Consider the following 18,180-nt stretch of genomic DNA (forward strand, 5'->3'; position numbering starts at 1 on the left):
AGCACAGAGCCCAACCTGGGGCTTGAACTCACGAGCTGTGAGATCATGACCTGAGCTGAAGTCTGACAGTCAACCAACTGAGCCACCCAGATGCACCGTGGACACCATATTTAAAAGCCAAACCAGAGATTTTTTTTTCCCCCTCTGAATTGCATTGTATATTTTCATTATAAGTCTCTCTCCTTCATTTAGGAGGTTAATTTCCAGAGAAATTGTTAGGAGATCAGCAAATCAAAAGCTTTCTCCTTTTTTCTTTCTTATGAATTTTGATCAATTTAAATCTGGTATTTTTTTTCCTAAGAATTACACATTTAATATTTTTCTATCAGAAATAATTGGTTAGTGGTGTTTATGAAAACTTCCTTTATACAACTGAACAGATAATGATGTCATTAAGTAATAAAACCATTTAGAGACCTGAAGGAAAAGTTAAGCCTCCTTCCGTCACCTCAGACATACCACTGTGAGGTCGCCTGTACTCACTATGTGGCTGTCTTATTTTCATATTTTCTGTTGCTCCCACAAATGTACGGGCATGCATATAGGGCTTTAAATGTGTGCTGTACTCAGCAGTTTACTTAAAAAAAGTACCCATATATCATTAATCTGTTTTCAAGGGGGTACGTGTTGTCGTAGTCCTTGTTTGTTAATAGTTATAGAATATCCCTAGTGTAGACCTGATTATAATTTAGTCAATTGTTCTTCTGTTGAAGGAGATTCTATGTGATTGCATTTTCCCTTCCTTTAATCCATTGGCCCTGGTAAATATCCCTGTATATACACAGGTGATGTATATACTTAACTTATAGGAATTCAGATGTATCTGTTTAGCAAAAAGTAAGTAAATAAAAATTAAGACATTAAGAAACAGTGCAAGGGTGAGAGTGGGGGATGGATGGATAAGTCACCTGCTGTTCCATTCAGGGAGCTGATAGACTGGGGAGCAATGACTTTGCTGTGCCCTTGTCATTCTCAGTTCCCTTTTGCTTTTTCTGTGTAAGCCTCTCAGAGCTGGAGTGTGATTGTACTGTTTTAAAACACGCGTAAGTTTTTATGGTCCCCAAACCAAAGCCAGTCACTCTGTTTGGCGTTCAGCCAGTCTGTTTGAACGCTGGAGGAAAAATTGGTTTGTGTTGGGATTTCCTGGAAGGATGGCATGTCTCACCCCAGTGTGATTCCTTCCTCTGTGATTTCCAAGAGGAAATCGCTAATAATAACTAATAATTAGAATAAAATTACCTAATAATTAGAATCTAATGATCCCTGTAAGGTGCTTTTATTTTGTTTATACTTAAATCCTGTATGTATAGGATAGAGCTTTATTTCCAACTTACTATTAAGGAATTTTTCAAGCTTGTAAAAAAAAATTAGAGACAATTATATAAGGAATTTCCATGTAGCCTTCCTCCTGTTTTAACACTTAGCAACTTCATAACCAGTCTTGTTTTAGTTATGCCTCCCATCTCTTTTGCCTTCCTGCCTACATTGGTTTAAACAGATCCAAGTAATCATGTAACTCCACGTAGGATAGCTTCATACAGGTACTGTTGTTCATTTTAATTGCATGTAGGTTACTTTTTTTTTTTAATTTTTTTTTTTTTAATGTTTATTTATTTTTGACAGAGACAGAGACAGAATGCAAGGAAGTTAGGGGCAGAGAGAGAGGGAGGCACAGAATCCAAAGCAGGCTCCAGGCTCTGAGCTGTCAGCACAGAGCCCGACGCGGGGCCCAACTCACGAGCTGTGAGCTCATGACCTGAGCCAAAGTCGGGCGCTCAACCGACTGAGCCACCCAGGCGCCCCGTTACTTTTTTTTTTTTTTAAGTTAATTTCAAGAGGAGAGAGAGAAAGAGCGGCGCAATGGAGTGAGCACAGACATGCGGGTGGGGGAGGGGCGGGGGGGGGGAGAGAATCCTAAGCAGGCTCCACACCCAGTGCAGACCCCTGTGTGGGGCTCGATCCCAGGACTGTGACATCATGGCTTGAGCCAAAATCAAGAATGGGATGCTAAACCCACTGAGCCACTCAGGTGCCCCTAGGTTACTTTTTAAAAGTATAATAATGATTTAGACTTCCATCTGTAATACCCTTTTCAAAATCCACATTCAGTATCGCTTCTGATAGGCCAAAAAAGAGAAGGGCATCTCTTTCATCATTCTTTTAATGGCAAATCTCCTTTTTTGTTTGTTTACATTCCTAGGCAGCTCTCCTATGAGAATCTGAACCCTTTTTATCCAGCCCTTTTCTATCAAAAATTCGTATATTATATTTAAAAGCCAATCCAGGGAGGTCTTTTTTTTTTTTTTTTTTTTTTTTGTTACTGAATTTCATTGTATATTAATTTGTGAAGGATTGGCATTTGTGTCATATTAAGTCTTCCCATCCAGGAATACACGACTGCAGATGTCACAGGAATGGCTGACCTTTCCCGGATCAGTTCTGTCCCCTCTCCCCACCAGGGAATCCATCTACCTGATTGTCCACACAGGAGGGATTCAGTCCAGACCCCAGTGAGAGGCAGGCTTTTTCCCAAGTCTCAGGGCATCTCCTTTGAGAATTCTAGGTCTAAATTGTATCTATTCTTGATAGTACTATAGACAGAGAACAGATCTTCAGATCTTGTGGGGGTTGACCTTCCTGCCATTTTTTCCGGTGCCCTCAGTCCTGATTTAGTATTCAGAGCCTCCTGAGGTGGAGTCCACATCCCGAATAGTCAGCCGCCACCACGGAGCACCTACTGTGTACCACAGCTTGTTACTAGCTGCCAGAGGTACCCTGATAAATAAGACGCACAAGTCCTGCTGCTCCCGGAGCTTATGGTCAAGCGCGGAATACTTCTGGGTTTACCAAACCACTCAGATTGTAGCATGGGACGTTCTGGGTTTAATTCATACAAAACTCAGCAAGGGTTAGGTATTTATTAAAGTCATCAGATACAAGGGGAGGAAATAAAATAGGTTAAGTAATTTGCCCAAGGCCCACACTGAATTATGTCCGTCTTAAACCCTGGACTCTTTCCACTCTGTTCACATTTTTTATCCACTTCCTGTGGGTTGCTGCTGATAATTATTCAGATCATCCTTGTCCTTGTCCTTTTCTGGTTTTTAAATTTCTGCTTTCTTACATGATGCGGAGTTAACATACTAAGACTGATTTACTTAAAATGAGAGCATGACTAAGGCTCTACCTTATTAGTAAGGTAGCTTTTAGATTCGCCTGGTATTTGGTAGAAAATCCTATGTGATAGTAATAACTTTAATTTTATTACTTGAGATAGGCTGAGAACAAAGTTATTCATCCTTGGATAAAGTATTTACTACTTGCTCCTTTTTATAAGATTTAAAACCACTTTCATAAATTCTTTATAACATTACTCAGTGATTATAGGACACTTTAGAAAATTGTGTAAAATGATACATAATTGTATTTTTTATATGAAATTATTTCCTTTTTTTTTTTTTCTTTTTTATTTCCCAGAAACCTTTCAGGGAATTTGTTTTCTTCATTATCTCAAGGAACTTTTGATTATCTTGGTTCATTACGGTCATTGTAAGTAAGAAAAATTTTTTTTTCCTGTTTTGAAAAATAAATCTTGATTTTTTAAGAATTAAAAACAGTTATTATTTGGTTTAAGAGACTTCATGGGGAAAATGTGAAATTTTGCAAAAGTTAGATTCTCAGTTGAGAGCATGAATTCTCATTGAAAAGCATACTATAAACCAGAGTAATGTGTTTCAGACTGGGACAGCCATTTTCTCCTTAGAATACTGTCTCTATATTTAGAGTAAATAAATGGGCAATTCATTCTCTTTCACTTTATTTTCAAATTAGAAAAGATTGTTTGACTAGTTGAATCCTCAAAGTATAAAATATCCTTCCCTATGAAAGTCTATTGTGAAGAATATTTTATACTTTAGGGTTTTACTTTTATCTTGTAACCCTTTCCCCAAACTGAATTCACAACTAATTACTGAAATTTCTAGGATTGTTTATGTAGAATGCCTGCTTTAGGAAACCAACGTAAGATCATACTGACATAGCTCTCTGTAGCTTTAGAATTGGCTGATCTTTTTTTTTTCCTCCCAAAACAGTTTTATTAACTGAGATTGTATGGGAGTTCCTTTTGACGGTAATTGTATTTCCACATTAAACCATAATATATTTCAAACTGTAAGTTATACTAATTTCTATTGGAGATACAGTTAAATATAATGTTTTTCAAATCTTTATTGTGTATAATTTATGGGGTTGATTATTTTTCCAGGGAAAAATGTCTTCTCTTGCAGACGCTATCTGGTGTATGCTGTCTTCTTCCCTACTGTGCCTTGTCTTCTCCATTTTTTTTTTTTTTTAACCTTTCCTTCTCTGTCTCTTCTCTGCCCTTCTCCTTTAATTTTCTAGGTGTACTATTTAGCAGTTTTCACTGAGATGTAGCTAATACTACTTAGGCTTTCGTCTGGCTCCTCACCATTGTAGATATGGACACATGTATCCACTTGAAGAGCCACGGTGGATCAAAGTCTGTCTCGTCTTTCTTTTTGTTGCCATTACCATTGTTTAGTGAATGAAAACATCTCTATTTGGCATATGTAGTAGGCTCAGGTCAACCATTTCTGTAAGTTTAGAAAATAAGGACTACGGAGAGTAATCTGGCTTTTGAGACCTTGGGCAGTAGGAATGTAGGAGGTATTTTTATCCAAAAATTGGGAAAAATGGCTAGTGTTTTTACCTCCGCATGCTGGAAACCAACCAGAAAGTGGTGCTTAGGGGTTAGAAGTCAGTCCAGTCGTCCTTCTGTAGTGTTTTCTAAAATTTACTTTCTCTTTTGTGTATCACTCATCCCACCTCCTTTTTTTTTTTTTTTTTTCCAGAATTAATGAGATGAAGCCTGTGCTGATGCACGGTCCGTGCTAGGAACACACATGTTATATTTGTTCTTTGCACTTTGATTTATTTGTGCAGGATGTGTTAGGTTCTGTGTTAGTTGTATCTATGTTTTGTCCCCCTATTACATAATGTGTTCGTGTCCCCATGCTTTTTGATGAATGGGTAGAAGTTTGATAGGCCCAGAAGGTGGGTGGAGGTTTGCTATTCTAGACCCTGAGATTCAGGAGCCTGTTACATAGAAGAGGGATGATGTGTAGATTTTGTTTGCATACCAGCTTTGATCTGAAGCGGTCAGTCTCAGGATTAGCAGGGGGGGAGGGCTGGGGCCAGCCATTCCTCCTGTCCTCTCATTAGCAAGGAGAACACAACCGGTGGGTGGTTTGTGCCCCAGGCATCCCAGGGCGAGCACTGGTGTGCTTGTCAAAGCAGAAGCCAGCAGTATAAAGCAAACATGCCATTTTTTTACATTCACTGTAATCACTAATTTGAATTTTGTATGTTACAGAGAGTTTCAGACTGAGTATCTTCTGTGTGATTGTAACATACTGTGGATGCATCGCTGGGTAAAGGAGAGAAACATCACTGTCCGGGACACGCGGTGTGTTTATCCTAAGTCTCTTCAGGCCCAGCCAGTCACGGGTGTGAAGCAGGAGTTGTTGACGTGTGGTAAGAGAGAAAGAGAAAGAGAGAAAGTGTTTGCCATATTTTACTTGCTACTGTCTTTTTCTTGACAAACTGTGAAGTTCTCTTCACACTGTGATGGAACTGATTACGACCGTTACTCTTCATGGATCTGATAATACATATTTAGTGTATGTGAATAGTTAAGTCAACTGGATAAAACAGTTTTGGATGGGTGTTTAAAGTTCTTAGGTTTTGAACGGCTTTCTGTACGAAAAGCAAGTTCAGACAGTCTTCAAATTTTCTATCAGTTGGCAAATCAGGATTTGATAGTAAAAAAAAATCTGAGGTTGCAATCATACTACATGTTGGTAGGAGTGTGAATTAATAGAGCCTTTTTGACACATACTTTGGCAGTATGTATCAGTGTTCTCAAAAATTTGATACAATTTAATCCAGTGATTCTGTAGGAGGGTGTAATTCTTAGGAAATGATCAGCTATGTTAGTCTGTATTTAAGTATAAGCATATCTTCAATCCTCAAAAATAGGGGATTGACTGAATTACTTGTGACACATGTATTTATAATAATGCAGCTATTAAAATTCATAATTTTGAAGAGTATTTGAAGACTTGAGGGAAATACAACATATTTATTAAAAGAAAAAGAAAAAAAATACACATAAACCAAAAATATTCCTTAAAATGATAAGAGGAGATTCCAGACTTTGTGTCTGGAAATAAGCAGTTCTATACTTGTTTACATTTTTTCTTTATTATCTTTATTGTTGTAGTTTCACAAGTAAAATATGCTCATTAGATGAAAATTAAGATTTGTGAAAAGAAATAACATATACATATATCAAATCATCATGATGTACACTTTAAGTATCTTACAATTTTAAACACAGGCGGGAAGAATAAAATAAACAGAAAAATATATTATAGTTCTGTCAGTTATACCTCAATAAAGCTGGAAGAGAAAAGACACTAAAAGAAGCAAACCTATGGGGTGCCTGGGTGGCTCAGTTGGTTAAGCATCCAACTTCGGCTCAGGTCATGATCTCATGGTTCATGAGTTCAAGCCCCACAACGAGCTGTGTGCTAATAGTGTGGAGACTGGAGCCTCCTTTGGATTCTGTGTCTCCCTCTTTCTCTTCCTCTCCCCTGCTTGTGCTCTGTCTCTCAAAAATAAATAAACACTAAAAAAATTAAAAACAAACAAACCCAAAAAAGCCCATGCTTGCATTCCCAAAGGTAGCTGTTGTCAAAGATAACTCAGTATATTTTCTTCATCCTTTTCCTGTGTTTTGACCAAACCCTCATCATACGCTAATAATATTTTGTAACTTTTTAAAACTGGAGATGATGTAAACCCATTTCCTCATCATATAAAAGAGATGCATACCAGTACATGATACAGATGTAGCTGTAACTTGACCGCTTCCTTATTACTGCCTATTTAGTTTGTTAATAATTTCCAAGGATTCATTTCTTTGTATGCGTGTTTGCATATGTGCTGTTACTCTTTAGGATAGACCACAACTTGGACACCTGGTGGCTCAGTTGGTTAAGCATCTGACTTTAGCTCGGGTCATGATCTCGTGGTTCGTGGTTTGAGCCCCACATTGGGCTCCATGCTGTGCGGAGCCTGCTTGGGATTCTCTTTCTCCATCTCTCTCCGCCCTCCCCTCCTTGTGTTCTCTCCTCTCTCTCTCTTTCTCTCAAAATAAATAAATAAACTTAAAAAATAAATAAAAATAAAAGAGAGGATAGAGTACATACAGGCAAAAGTAGTAGACAGTGGACTAAGTATTCTAAAGGCCTTTAATGAGCCCATGGTATTTGTGTATAGTTTTGCACATATATTTAGAATTCCTCCCTGTTATTTTTCTAACTGGAAGGAAATATATCAGCTTTTATTTTTTTAATTAATCTTTTTTTTTTTTTAAGTTTATTTATTTTGAGAGAGAGAGAGTGCACATGAGCAGCAAAGGGGCAGGGAGAGAGAGAGTCCCAAGCAGGCTCCATGCTGATAATGTAGAGCCCGACATGGGGCTCGAACTCACAAACCATGAGGTCATGACCTGAACTAGAACCAAGAGTTGGACGCTGAACTACCTGAGCCACCCAGGCACCCCATATCAGCTTGTTAAAATGATGATGATATGTGGGATCTTAAAAGATTTTTCTTTCCCTTTTCTTTAAATGTTCTAAGTTTTCTCAGTGAGTATTCATCACTTATGTAAGCAGAAAGCAGTGGTTTAATCAAAGGTAATGCTGTCTTCTAAATGTATTCTAAAATTGTATGTCTATCAGTATTTACTTATCACCAGCTCCATTCTCCAGATTTAAGTATTATTTTACAATTTGTTTTCTTAGTAATTGCTTAGATACCACAAAACAGGAACAACTTTAAATGTCAGAACTGATTATGAAATGGTTTCATTTTAATTTTACTAATTTTGTTTTCATTTAGGAGCCACTTATCTCAGTAGGAGCCTTGTTGGTGCTAGCATGAAAATGCTGGTCACTGGGGAAAATTTGTTTTTTTCATTTAAAACATTTTAATTAGAATTTCTATCGCTTTGGGGGTACCTGGGTGGCTTAGTTGGTTAAGCATCCAACTTCAAATCAGGTTGGGATCTCACAGCTTGTGAATTGGAGCTGGAGCCCTGTGTTAGGCTCTGTGCTGACAAGCTCAGAGCCTAGAGCTTGCTTTGGATTCTGTGTCTCCCTCTCTCTTTATCCCTCTCCCGCTTATGCACACGCTTGCGCGCTCTCTCTCTCTCTCTCTCTCTCTCTCTCTCTCTCTCTCTCTCTCTGTCTTTAACATAAGTAAACGTTAAAAATAAATTAAAAAATTTTATTTTCATAATAGAGTTTTTTCTTTCTGTGTATATTTATTTTTGAGAAAGAGAGAGAGACACACGCGGAATCTGAAGCAGGCTCCAGGCTCTGAGCTGTCAGCACATTGCCCGATACGGGGCTCAAACTCATGAACCGTGAGATCATGAATGACCGGAGCCAAAGTTGGATGGTTAACTGGCTGCGCCACCCCAGCGGCACCCCCAGAAAAGAGTTTCAATAGCTTTTAACTCTGGAGAGTGAATATAGTGTGGTATCTGTTTCCTGAGTCTTTGTTTTATGGTCTGTAGATCCACCCCTTGAATTACCATCTTTCTACATGACTCCTTCTCATCGTCAAGTTGTGTTTGAAGGAGACAGCCTTCCCTTCCAGTGTATGGCTTCATATATTGATCAGGACATGCAAGTGTTGTGGTATCAGGATGGACGCATAGTTGAAACTGATGAATCTCAAGGTATCTTTGTGGAAAAGAACATGATTCACAACTGCTCGTTGATTGCCAGGTAAACTTTTTTAGATGAGGAATCGTCTCCGTGGATTTTCTGTGTTTCAGAATTGAAGTGTTAGAATTTGAACTAATATTTTATCTTCTTGCATTTAAAAATACAAACATTTGGTTTTCCTTTTCCTGATTGTTACTCATTTCCGGAAATTAAATAGCTACCTTTGTTATCCAGTTGTGGAGCAGAAAAGTATAGGAAGAAAGGGGAACACTGTTAAAAAGCTGGAGACTGTTTTTGTTAAAAGTTTTAGGAGGAAAAATGTAAAATTTTTGTACCAAACTTAATTTCTAACCATTTACTGCTGCTAAACTCAGATTTTCACATTTAGCGATCACCTAATTTTCACCGTAGGTTAATGCTACAGTTTAAGATACTGTATTTCCTTTCTCTACTCCATCAGTATAAAAGATTTAACACCTGTCCTGTTAACCCAATGACTGGTATGATCACCAAAATCATTGATTTGAATGAGCGTTATAAAGTATAAAAAAACAGAGTGAAAATATATGATATTATCACTATATTTTATTTTGGTAAAATCTTAACCTGTAGGCATTGAATTTTCTTTTTTCTTCTCTCTTGTGTCTCTCTCTTTTTTTCTTTCGTACCAATTTCGTACTTTTTTTTTTTTTTTTTTTGAGAGAGAGTGTGTGTGCACAGGTGTGAGTGGGGGGAGAGGCAGAGTGAGAGGGAGAGAGAATTTTAGCAGGTTCCACGCCCAATGCAGAGTGCATCGTGGGGCTCAGTCTCACAACTGTGAGAGATCATGACCTGAGCCGAAATCAAGAGTCAGATGCTTAAGTGACTGAGCCACCCTTCTTACTATTTATTCTTCCTACTTCTATCTATTTAAGAATAGGTCTGTAGTTTCCAAACTCTTTTACAGCAACTTAGGGTAATATCATTGCAGATTCAAAGAGGTGCCATTAAAAAAAATTATCAAGAAAATAAAGGCATTCTGACTTGAGAATCCTGTCTGAGAATTTCAGGGATAGAATATTCTATTTTACAATTTTTGTTTCCCTCCTGAGATATCCTGTCTGTTTATTAGAAGCATATTTTTCTTTGTGTCTTCTAACATATTTATAATAGATGCTTTTAAATTCTTCCCTGCTATTTCCAATATCTAGGTTATCTTGGAATCATCACCACTGTCTTCTTTGCTTTTGAATATGTTTTATATTTTATTATTTAAAAAATGTTGAGGTGCCTGGGTGGCTCAGTTGGTTAAGCATCTGACTTTGGCTTGGGTCGTGATCTCATGGTTTGTGGGTTCAAGCCCTTGTTGGGTTGGACTCTGTGCTGATGGCATGGGGAACCTGCTTGGGATTCTCTCTCTCCCTCTTGCTCTCTGCCCCTCCCCCACTTGCACCATCTCTCTCAAGATAAATAAATAAGAAAAAAATATTGTTCGTGTGTCTAATAATGTTGGATTCTATCCTGGACAGTGTGAATGATTCACTACAGAGAAGCTGGCAAAGTACAGCCTATGGTCCACACCTGGCCTGATGGGCCTGTGGGCTAAGAATATTTTTAACGTTTGGGAATAGTTACATAAGTACCAATATAATATTTTCAATGTTGCTTCTTGGCCAGCAAAGCCTGAAATAATTACTGTCTGGCCTTTGAAGAAAAAGTTTACAAACCCCTGACTCTGGGTTCTATTCCATTTGCTTGAAGTCAGCTGGTTTTTGTTCCCTCAGGCATTTAGTTTGGCTAAACTCAAACTCCTACTTCGGTCTTTTCTGTGCTGGGCAGCATCTGAAGTCTGCTTGGTGCCCACTCTGTTAGGGGCCAGTTAGAGATCCGGGTAGATGTTCTATGCAGAAGTTTGGGCTTCCAGCCAGGTTCCTGTCTACCTCTGTCCTCTGATTTTTCAACAAGTAAGACTGTGAATTTCTATTTGAGTGGGGCCTGTCCTTGGGTAAAAGCCATTGAAAACACTTTCCTGGTCTTACTCCCCGGTGCTGATCCCTTCTTCCAGGTGTCAGCTTCTCTCCGGTTTCTGCTTGCCTTGGATCACTGACCGTGTGTTGAGATAGGCGTCATGTTGTAGTTTGTCCAGAGTGTATAATTGTTAACTGCAAGGAGGGTAGTTTCATAGGAGCTGCCCTGCTCTTCCCAGAATCAGAGGTTTTTTGTTTTTTGTTTTTTGTTTTTAATTTGGGAGTGAGATTGTTAGAAACAGTTTGTTAGGTCCCAGTGAGAAGACTCTAATTGTTACCTCACTTGTGTTGTGATAATTTCACAAGCATTGTACGTATGTTAAAACTCATGGAGTTATGTGCTTTAAGCAGTTTATTATATGAATAGACAATAATTGAGATATGATATAGCAACAATAACATATTAAAATATATAGAACCTTTTTTTAAACAAAAAGGCTCTCAATCATTTAGTACTCTTTACATTTTGCAATTATAAAGTAACTAGATTAACTTTATACATTTATTTCTGCAGGTCATACTTTAAATTCTTTGTAAGCAGGACAAAAAATTAATTCTAAGGTCAGCATCCTTGCCTAATATTTTTTTTGGGAGGGACACTTGACTAATGTGAAAATCTTTCATATGAAGTCCTTTACCCAAAATTTGCCTCCGAATAGTAAAGGAGTTGCAGGAAAAGGAAATGATGGTTATCAATTTGGTTAACCTGAGATACTTGTTTGTTCTTCAGTGGTTTTTCTCATGTTATCCATTCTCCCTTGGTAAGAATCAGAGTTTTCACTTTTCCTCAAAGATAAAATTGAAGCTGCTTCTTCATCCTTAAATTTCCAAATATGCTGCCTTGAGGATTCCCGAAAAGTTTATTCTGATAATTGGTTTAAAGCATTGAAGGTGTTGCTAAAGGTTATCTTTAAAAGCATGTTGGCAGAATGTGTTAGGACCTTCGCTCCCAGCGGGCGTGCTGAAGTGCCCTGGGACATCACAGTGAGTTTACAGAGGTGCTGTGGGGTGTTGTAAGTTTTTTCTTTTTTTAAACTTTATTTATCTGTGTTTGAGAGACAGTCAGGGAGGGGCAGAGAGAGAGGGAGACAGAGAATCCCAAGCAGGCTCCACGCTGTCAGCACAGAGCCCAACATGGGGCTCAGACTCATGAACCGTGAGATCATGTCCTGAGCGAAACCCAGAGTCAGGTTCTTAACCGACTGAGCCACCCAGGCGCCCCTGTTTTAAGGTTTCAAAGAAGCGTGGGGATACTTGACATTTGTTGGACCAACTTGAGGCAGTTACAGTATCATTCGATCATGCTGGATTCCTTTCTGTGGCGCCATACTTTAAGGGTACCGAGTTTTGTGTGATTAATATGGTGCAAAGCAGGTACTGTGTGAAAGTCATTGTGGAACATGAAATAAGGGTATTGTTTGATCTGTATCTGACATTTGGTTAATTTTGGAGTGCTCAAAAGACAGACACAACCCATCAGGAAGTAATTGTCGTTGAAGAATGAAATATTTACCTCGGATTGTTGTGCATTATTTTTTCAAATGGCTCTTAAGATATTAGGACATCGATACACAATTCTGAGATTTAATTTAGTAATTGGACCATTGTAGGTATTTCTTTTGGGTTTAGGGCTCTGCGTAACATTTTCTTGTCAGTGAAGGTGCTGTGAACCAAGAAAGTTTGGGAACCTCTGGATTAGAGAGTGATTGGTTATTTTAGAATTTGGTTATTTAAATTTAATGTAAGGTACTTTTTGTGGACTTTATTTGGAGTATATTTAGTACTTTTAGTACTTTATTTGGAATATATTTATTACAGTGTGTTGGTTTGTTCACTGACTTAATTAACAAAGATGATAAACATTTTCTTTGATTCAGAGTAACAGTGCCTCAAAGTCTTTATTAGAACATATGATGTTGTATAGCCATTAATGATTTAGGAGACTGGAAAAACGTGTATTAACTTCAAGACATAATTTTGTCAGTTAATTAAAATGATACATCCTTTATGTCTAATTATCGCTTAATTTTCTATTTACATAAAAGCATAGCATAGTGGGTCATATGGTGGGGAGAAAGGCTAATTGAAGGTTCTGACATTTGCTCTTTAATTAATAGGTTTTATATTAGAGAATTATGATTTCATCTTGAAAATTGAATTTACTGACAGCTATTTAGAAATATAGCTGTTTCATAAATTGAAGTATACCTTTACATGGAAACCTCCTTTTGTGAAAGCATTAGTTGGTAATTTATTAAATCTTTGTAGAGACTTAATGAATTCTTCCCACAAAGTATTTTACCTTAAATACTTTCTTAATTGTTCACTTCATAATATTAATCTCCTTCCTTCATGCTTGACTATTTTCCTTCAAATCAGTGGAAAGGTACGCGTAACCTGGAAACGTTTCCATTAGTTTTGCCGAAGAATGTGCCGCCATGTTTCTGCCTTTGCACTTAGGCTGTTGCCCTGCCTGGCTGCATCCTGGTTTCCTCTTTCTGGTGGGAGAAGTGTCAGGCATGATGTCCCATCTCACTGTCGCTTTGTTCGTACCTTTTTTTTTTTTTAATGTTTGTTTGAGAGAAAGAGAACGAGGAGGGGCAGAGAGAGAGAGAGAGAGAGAGAGAGAGAGAATCCTAAACAGGCTCCGTGCTGTCAGCACTCTCTCTCACTACTGTGAGATCATGACCTGAGCTGAGGTCGAGTTGGTTGCTTACCTGACGGAGCCACCCAGGCACCCTGTTCATATTTCTGGTACAGCTCTAACCCTAGTGTTTTCAGGAGCTTTTTATCTGTTCATCTTGAGTTGCTGCTGAAATACTTAAATGGAGGGATCATTTATATATATATTTTACATATGTACATATATATGTACATATATACATATATATGTATGTCTATATATATATATATAAATATTTAACATTTATCCTAGCATGGTGAGAGGGGCATGTGAGGGAGAGAGAGGGAGGGAGGGAGACAGAGGATCTGAAGCAGGCTGTGTGCTGACAGCAGAGAGCCCAACGGCGGGGCTTGAACTCACAAACCACGAGATCGTGACCTGAGCCAAAGTCGGGTGCTTAACCAGTTGAGCTACCCAGGCGCCCCTGGAGGGATCATTTTAAATTTGTTTTTAATCTGGCAAGTGCTTTGCCCACAGTGTGTATTCAGACGTATTTGCTAAGTGAATGATAGAAGCCTGATTGTCTCCCTTTTTTGGTCTAAACCATATTTTCTCTCATTTTTAAAATCTTTCTTCATGCAGTGCCCTCACCATTTCTAACATTCAGGCTGGATCGACTGGAAATTGGGGCTGTCATGTCCAGACCAAACGCGGGAACAATACGAGAACCGTCGATATTGTGGTATTAGAAAGCTCTGCACAGTACTGTCCTCCCGAGAGGGTGGTAAACAATAAAGGTGATTTCAGGTCAGTGACATGGAAAGTGCTGGAAAAGTGATTTGCCCACATCTGTGTTTATTCCTAAAGGTGCATCATGGTCTCCTGTTCTGAAGAATAAAATTTGAGAAATACATGCATGTTCATATACATATCCTTACGTATCTAAGGACTACCCTTTAGAACAGTGATTCCAGACTCATTTATGAAGATTAAGAAAAAAAGGTGCCTGCATTTTATCTCAGATATGTGGATTTAACAGCCTCTGCAGGCAGAGTGTTTCATGTTTAATAGTTTGTTGTAAAAGTTAAGGACCACTACTTTAGGGAAACGTTTTGGAAATTCTACTAAAACTGTGAAATCCAGACAGGCTAATGGTATGTCCTGTTTTTTTCAGGGGCTCTTTTATGGATGAACTTTGCTTCATATTGCTAAGTTACTTTTACCTATTGGCAGTTTAGTAGACATGAGAATTAGGAGAAACCCATGTCCCTTTTTCCTCCCCAATTTGGTTTTTCTGACAATTAAGCCAGAAGGACATTGGGGAATGAAAGCTTTTCAGATGGCCTGAAACTTTCGGAGCCACTGGTGGTGGACTCTGTGTTGAGATAAGCAGAAGGAGTTAAGTATTACAGTTTTTTTAAATAGAAAATTTAGAATTTGTGGGAGGTAACAACTTTTACCTTAGACTCTCCTTAACTTTTCAAGGTTTTTAAAAAGCATCTTTATATTATTTATTTAATGTTCTTTATGTTTAGGAATTTAATAATGACTTTATAGTTGATGTAAATGTAGGGAAATATGTCTGCTCTTGAAAGCAGCATAAATAGTGTGTTGAATACCCAGTTTGCACTGTCTTTGATTGGTGCTCCTTTTGCCCAACTTTTAAGGGAAAGAAAACCCTTGGATATTAGTCTTTTAAACCCAAGGTGAAGAAGCAATGCAACGTCTTTAGCTCAGCTGCTTCTTCATGGCTTTTTTAAAAAACTTTTTGTCCTTTAAAAAAAATCTCTCTGACCTGAGTATATGGAAATTAGCATTTTATTATTGCCAAGAGCTAAGTCCTTTATGTAGATTAACTGTTAACAGATAATATTTACACTGTATACTTTAAAGCAAAATAGACAACATTTGGGAATTTTGTTCTATTCTGCATTTTTTATTACGTGCTCATGATGTTTTCTATTTATGGTGGATTTTCTCTTCCTACTCATAATTGGAGTATTTTACAAATTTAAAAATAGGAGAATCTAATTGGAGTATTTTACAAATTTAAAAATAGAAGAATCTAATTATTTAACTGATTAATGAATTAGCTTTCGACACTCCTTAGTATATTACACGATTGGACTTTCACTGCATTAGTAAGATTTAGTTTAGTGTTGCTTAGTCTGTTTATGCAGATTTCGGTGATGAATTATATTTCGGCATGACTGATGCTGTAATTTATCAGTTCCTGTGTTACAGGTCAGCTGTAACTTTTATTAAATACATTCACTTCAGTCCCACTTTTGGAGAAATGGAGCTCAAATGACAAAGATTTCTCCCAGCTGTTAGTGGCAATCCATGCCACTTGCATAGGGAGCAGTTTCTCCCAGATAAATTCATTCGTGTGTCGTGTTGGAGGTCTGCTGGGCCACCCCCAAGTGCAGAAGTTTGCTAGGAGGACTCGCGTGGACTCAGCTTGTCATTGCGGTCACAGCTAAGATGCATTATAGTGATGTAGTAAGACACATAGCAGGATAACCAGGGGACGGACCTAGGTGCATTCTGGAGAGATGCACGTGCAGGCTTCTTCCTGCTCTTTCCCTCCCATGAAGATCACACACAGCATGCTCCTCCTTCAGCCATGAAAAGGCAGCAGCCTCTATGCAGCATTGTTGCTCAGGGAAGCCCGTGGGAAACTCAGCACACCGAGTTCTTATTGCTGGCCGTGTAGGCACCCTCTGCCTGGCATGTACCAAAATTTCAGACTCCCAGGAAGAAAGCAAGTTTCAGCATAATCCCTGCGGTGTGTCCCAACAGCCTAGGCACGGTGAACAGCCCTCCAGTTCACTGTTCGTGGGAATACTGCAAGTCCCAAATACTCCCAAGTCCCCAGTTGTCTCAGCAGGCCTTTCTAAGGAGAGCCATCCTGGCCCTGCTGTGGTGACTCTTGTCTGCACATCTGCTGACTCTGTGCCGTATGTGGGATTTTCTTTTTTAAGACAGTTTTCCTGTGTGTTTATAGCAATATTTAGAAAATTTTAAGGAAGTATGCTATGGTATTAAAATATATGTGGCTGATGGTTTAAAACAGTTCGGTTCATGCTAACCTTTTTTGTAAAGTCTTTGTTCCGAGAGGAATTTGTTTCTTCTTGATTTTTCTCTCTGATTATACATGACCTGTTGTCATCCTTGATTTTCTTCCCCTATTAGTTGTGTTCCACGTGAGTGTTTTCATATAGTTTTGTCTTCGTCTCTCTAGATGGCCCAGAACGTTGGCAGGCATCACTGCGTACCTTCAGTGTACTCGGAACATCCACGGCAGTGGGATCTACCCTGGAAACCCGCAGGATGAGAGAAAGGCTTGGCGCAGATGTGACAGAGGCGGCTTCTGGGCGGATGATGATTATTCTCGCTGCCAGTATGCAAATGATGTCACTAGAGTTCTTTATATGTTTAATCAGGTAACTAGAGAGTCTTCACGTTGACTGAGGTGGTTAATTTATTTTCGTTGAAATGCCAGGTGTGTGTTTGTGTGTGTTTTAAATATGAGTAAAGCACAAGGATTTGGTGTTTCCATTCAGTTGCTCTGTCTTGGGGATTAGGCTTTGTCACCTCAACCGGTATTCAAGGCCCTCTGTGGTGTCGATTTTCCTTTCCAGTCACTGCCTGACTCGGTGCCTTTGTTTGAATATCTTTATCATCTATATTCACTAGACCGAATTCCCAGCCATCCTTCAAATCCATCTGGGAAGCCACCTGTTGGGTTCCTTTTATAATCTCTTTGTCACGAGTGATCCCTTGTTATACTTATACTCGTATGTCTTTTCTTGTATTCTCTCCTGTGCATCCTTTTAAACCTGACCACGTTGTAAGCAGCGGGAACATGGCCTCCCTGTGACACATTTTCTTGTGCTCCTTGGTAGCTGTTATACCCTTGGTGTAATGGTTGGTGCTGAGTTGTGTTTAAGTCAATAAATAAGCAAATGTAAAACATTACCGGCAGAGCATGGCAGTATAGATACATGTTCAGTAAGTGCTTCATACTCTCGTGCATTGGGGCTCCAGGGGAGTTATTGATCCCTCCCAGTTGGAATACTCAGGAAAGGCTTTACTAAGCAATTGGAATCGAGTATGTGTAGAATTTGGATAAGCAGAGAAGAAGAGATGGTGTTGTGTGTTTACCAGAGGTGTTTTCATGTATTACTATGTTTCATTTAAAGTTAAAAAAAAAAATTTGCCTTTAGGTTGGTTACCATTATAATTCCAGTTTTCTCAGCTTTGAAAAAGCATTTTAAGAAGGTCCTGGTGATAAATGATAAAGACTTTGAATTCATTGCCATGTTTTGAATGCAAAGATAAAACGCCAGATTTTTTGCCTTTTTAAATACAGATGCCTCTCAATCTTACTAATGCTGTGGCCACAGCCCGACAGTTACTGGCTTACACTGTGGAAGCTGCCAATTTTTCTGACAAGATGGATGTTATATTTGTGGCTGAGATGATAGAAAAGTTTGGAAGATTTACCAAAGAGGAGAAGTCCAAAGAGGTATTTTTCTGGTTCACATTTGTAGCATATAGCATGTCAACAAATAGTCATGTGGTAGAGTTGAATCTGTAGTTTGTATTTATTAAAAAAAATTTTTTTTAACTCTTTTATTCAGTTTTGAGAGACAGAGAGAGACAGAGCATGAATGGGAGAAGAGCAGAGAGAAAGGGAGATACAGAATCTGAAGCAGGCTTCAGGCTC

At 38.5% G+C, this 18,180-nt stretch overlaps 1 protein-coding gene across 1 annotated transcript in view; it reads left to right on the plus strand.

Moving 5' to 3' along the window:
• Positions 1-18,180, plus strand: part of ADGRA3 (adhesion G protein-coupled receptor A3) — a 136,309-nt gene that overhangs the window by 58,161 nt on the left and 59,968 nt on the right. The window contains exons 5-10 of the mRNA XM_043572874.1: positions 3,478-3,549; positions 5,393-5,553; positions 8,666-8,879; positions 14,091-14,255; positions 16,693-16,894; positions 17,824-17,979. Of these exons, the coding sequence (XP_043428809.1) occupies positions 3,478-3,549; positions 5,393-5,553; positions 8,666-8,879; positions 14,091-14,255; positions 16,693-16,894; positions 17,824-17,979 (970 nt within the window). The remainder of the gene's footprint in view (positions 1-3,477; positions 3,550-5,392; positions 5,554-8,665; positions 8,880-14,090; positions 14,256-16,692; positions 16,895-17,823; positions 17,980-18,180) is intronic.

The sequence above is a fragment of the Prionailurus bengalensis genome, chromosome B1 (assembly GCF_016509475.1).
Source record: "Prionailurus bengalensis isolate Pbe53 chromosome B1, Fcat_Pben_1.1_paternal_pri, whole genome shotgun sequence".
In the NCBI taxonomy this organism is placed as follows: domain Eukaryota; kingdom Metazoa; phylum Chordata; class Mammalia; order Carnivora; family Felidae; genus Prionailurus; species Prionailurus bengalensis.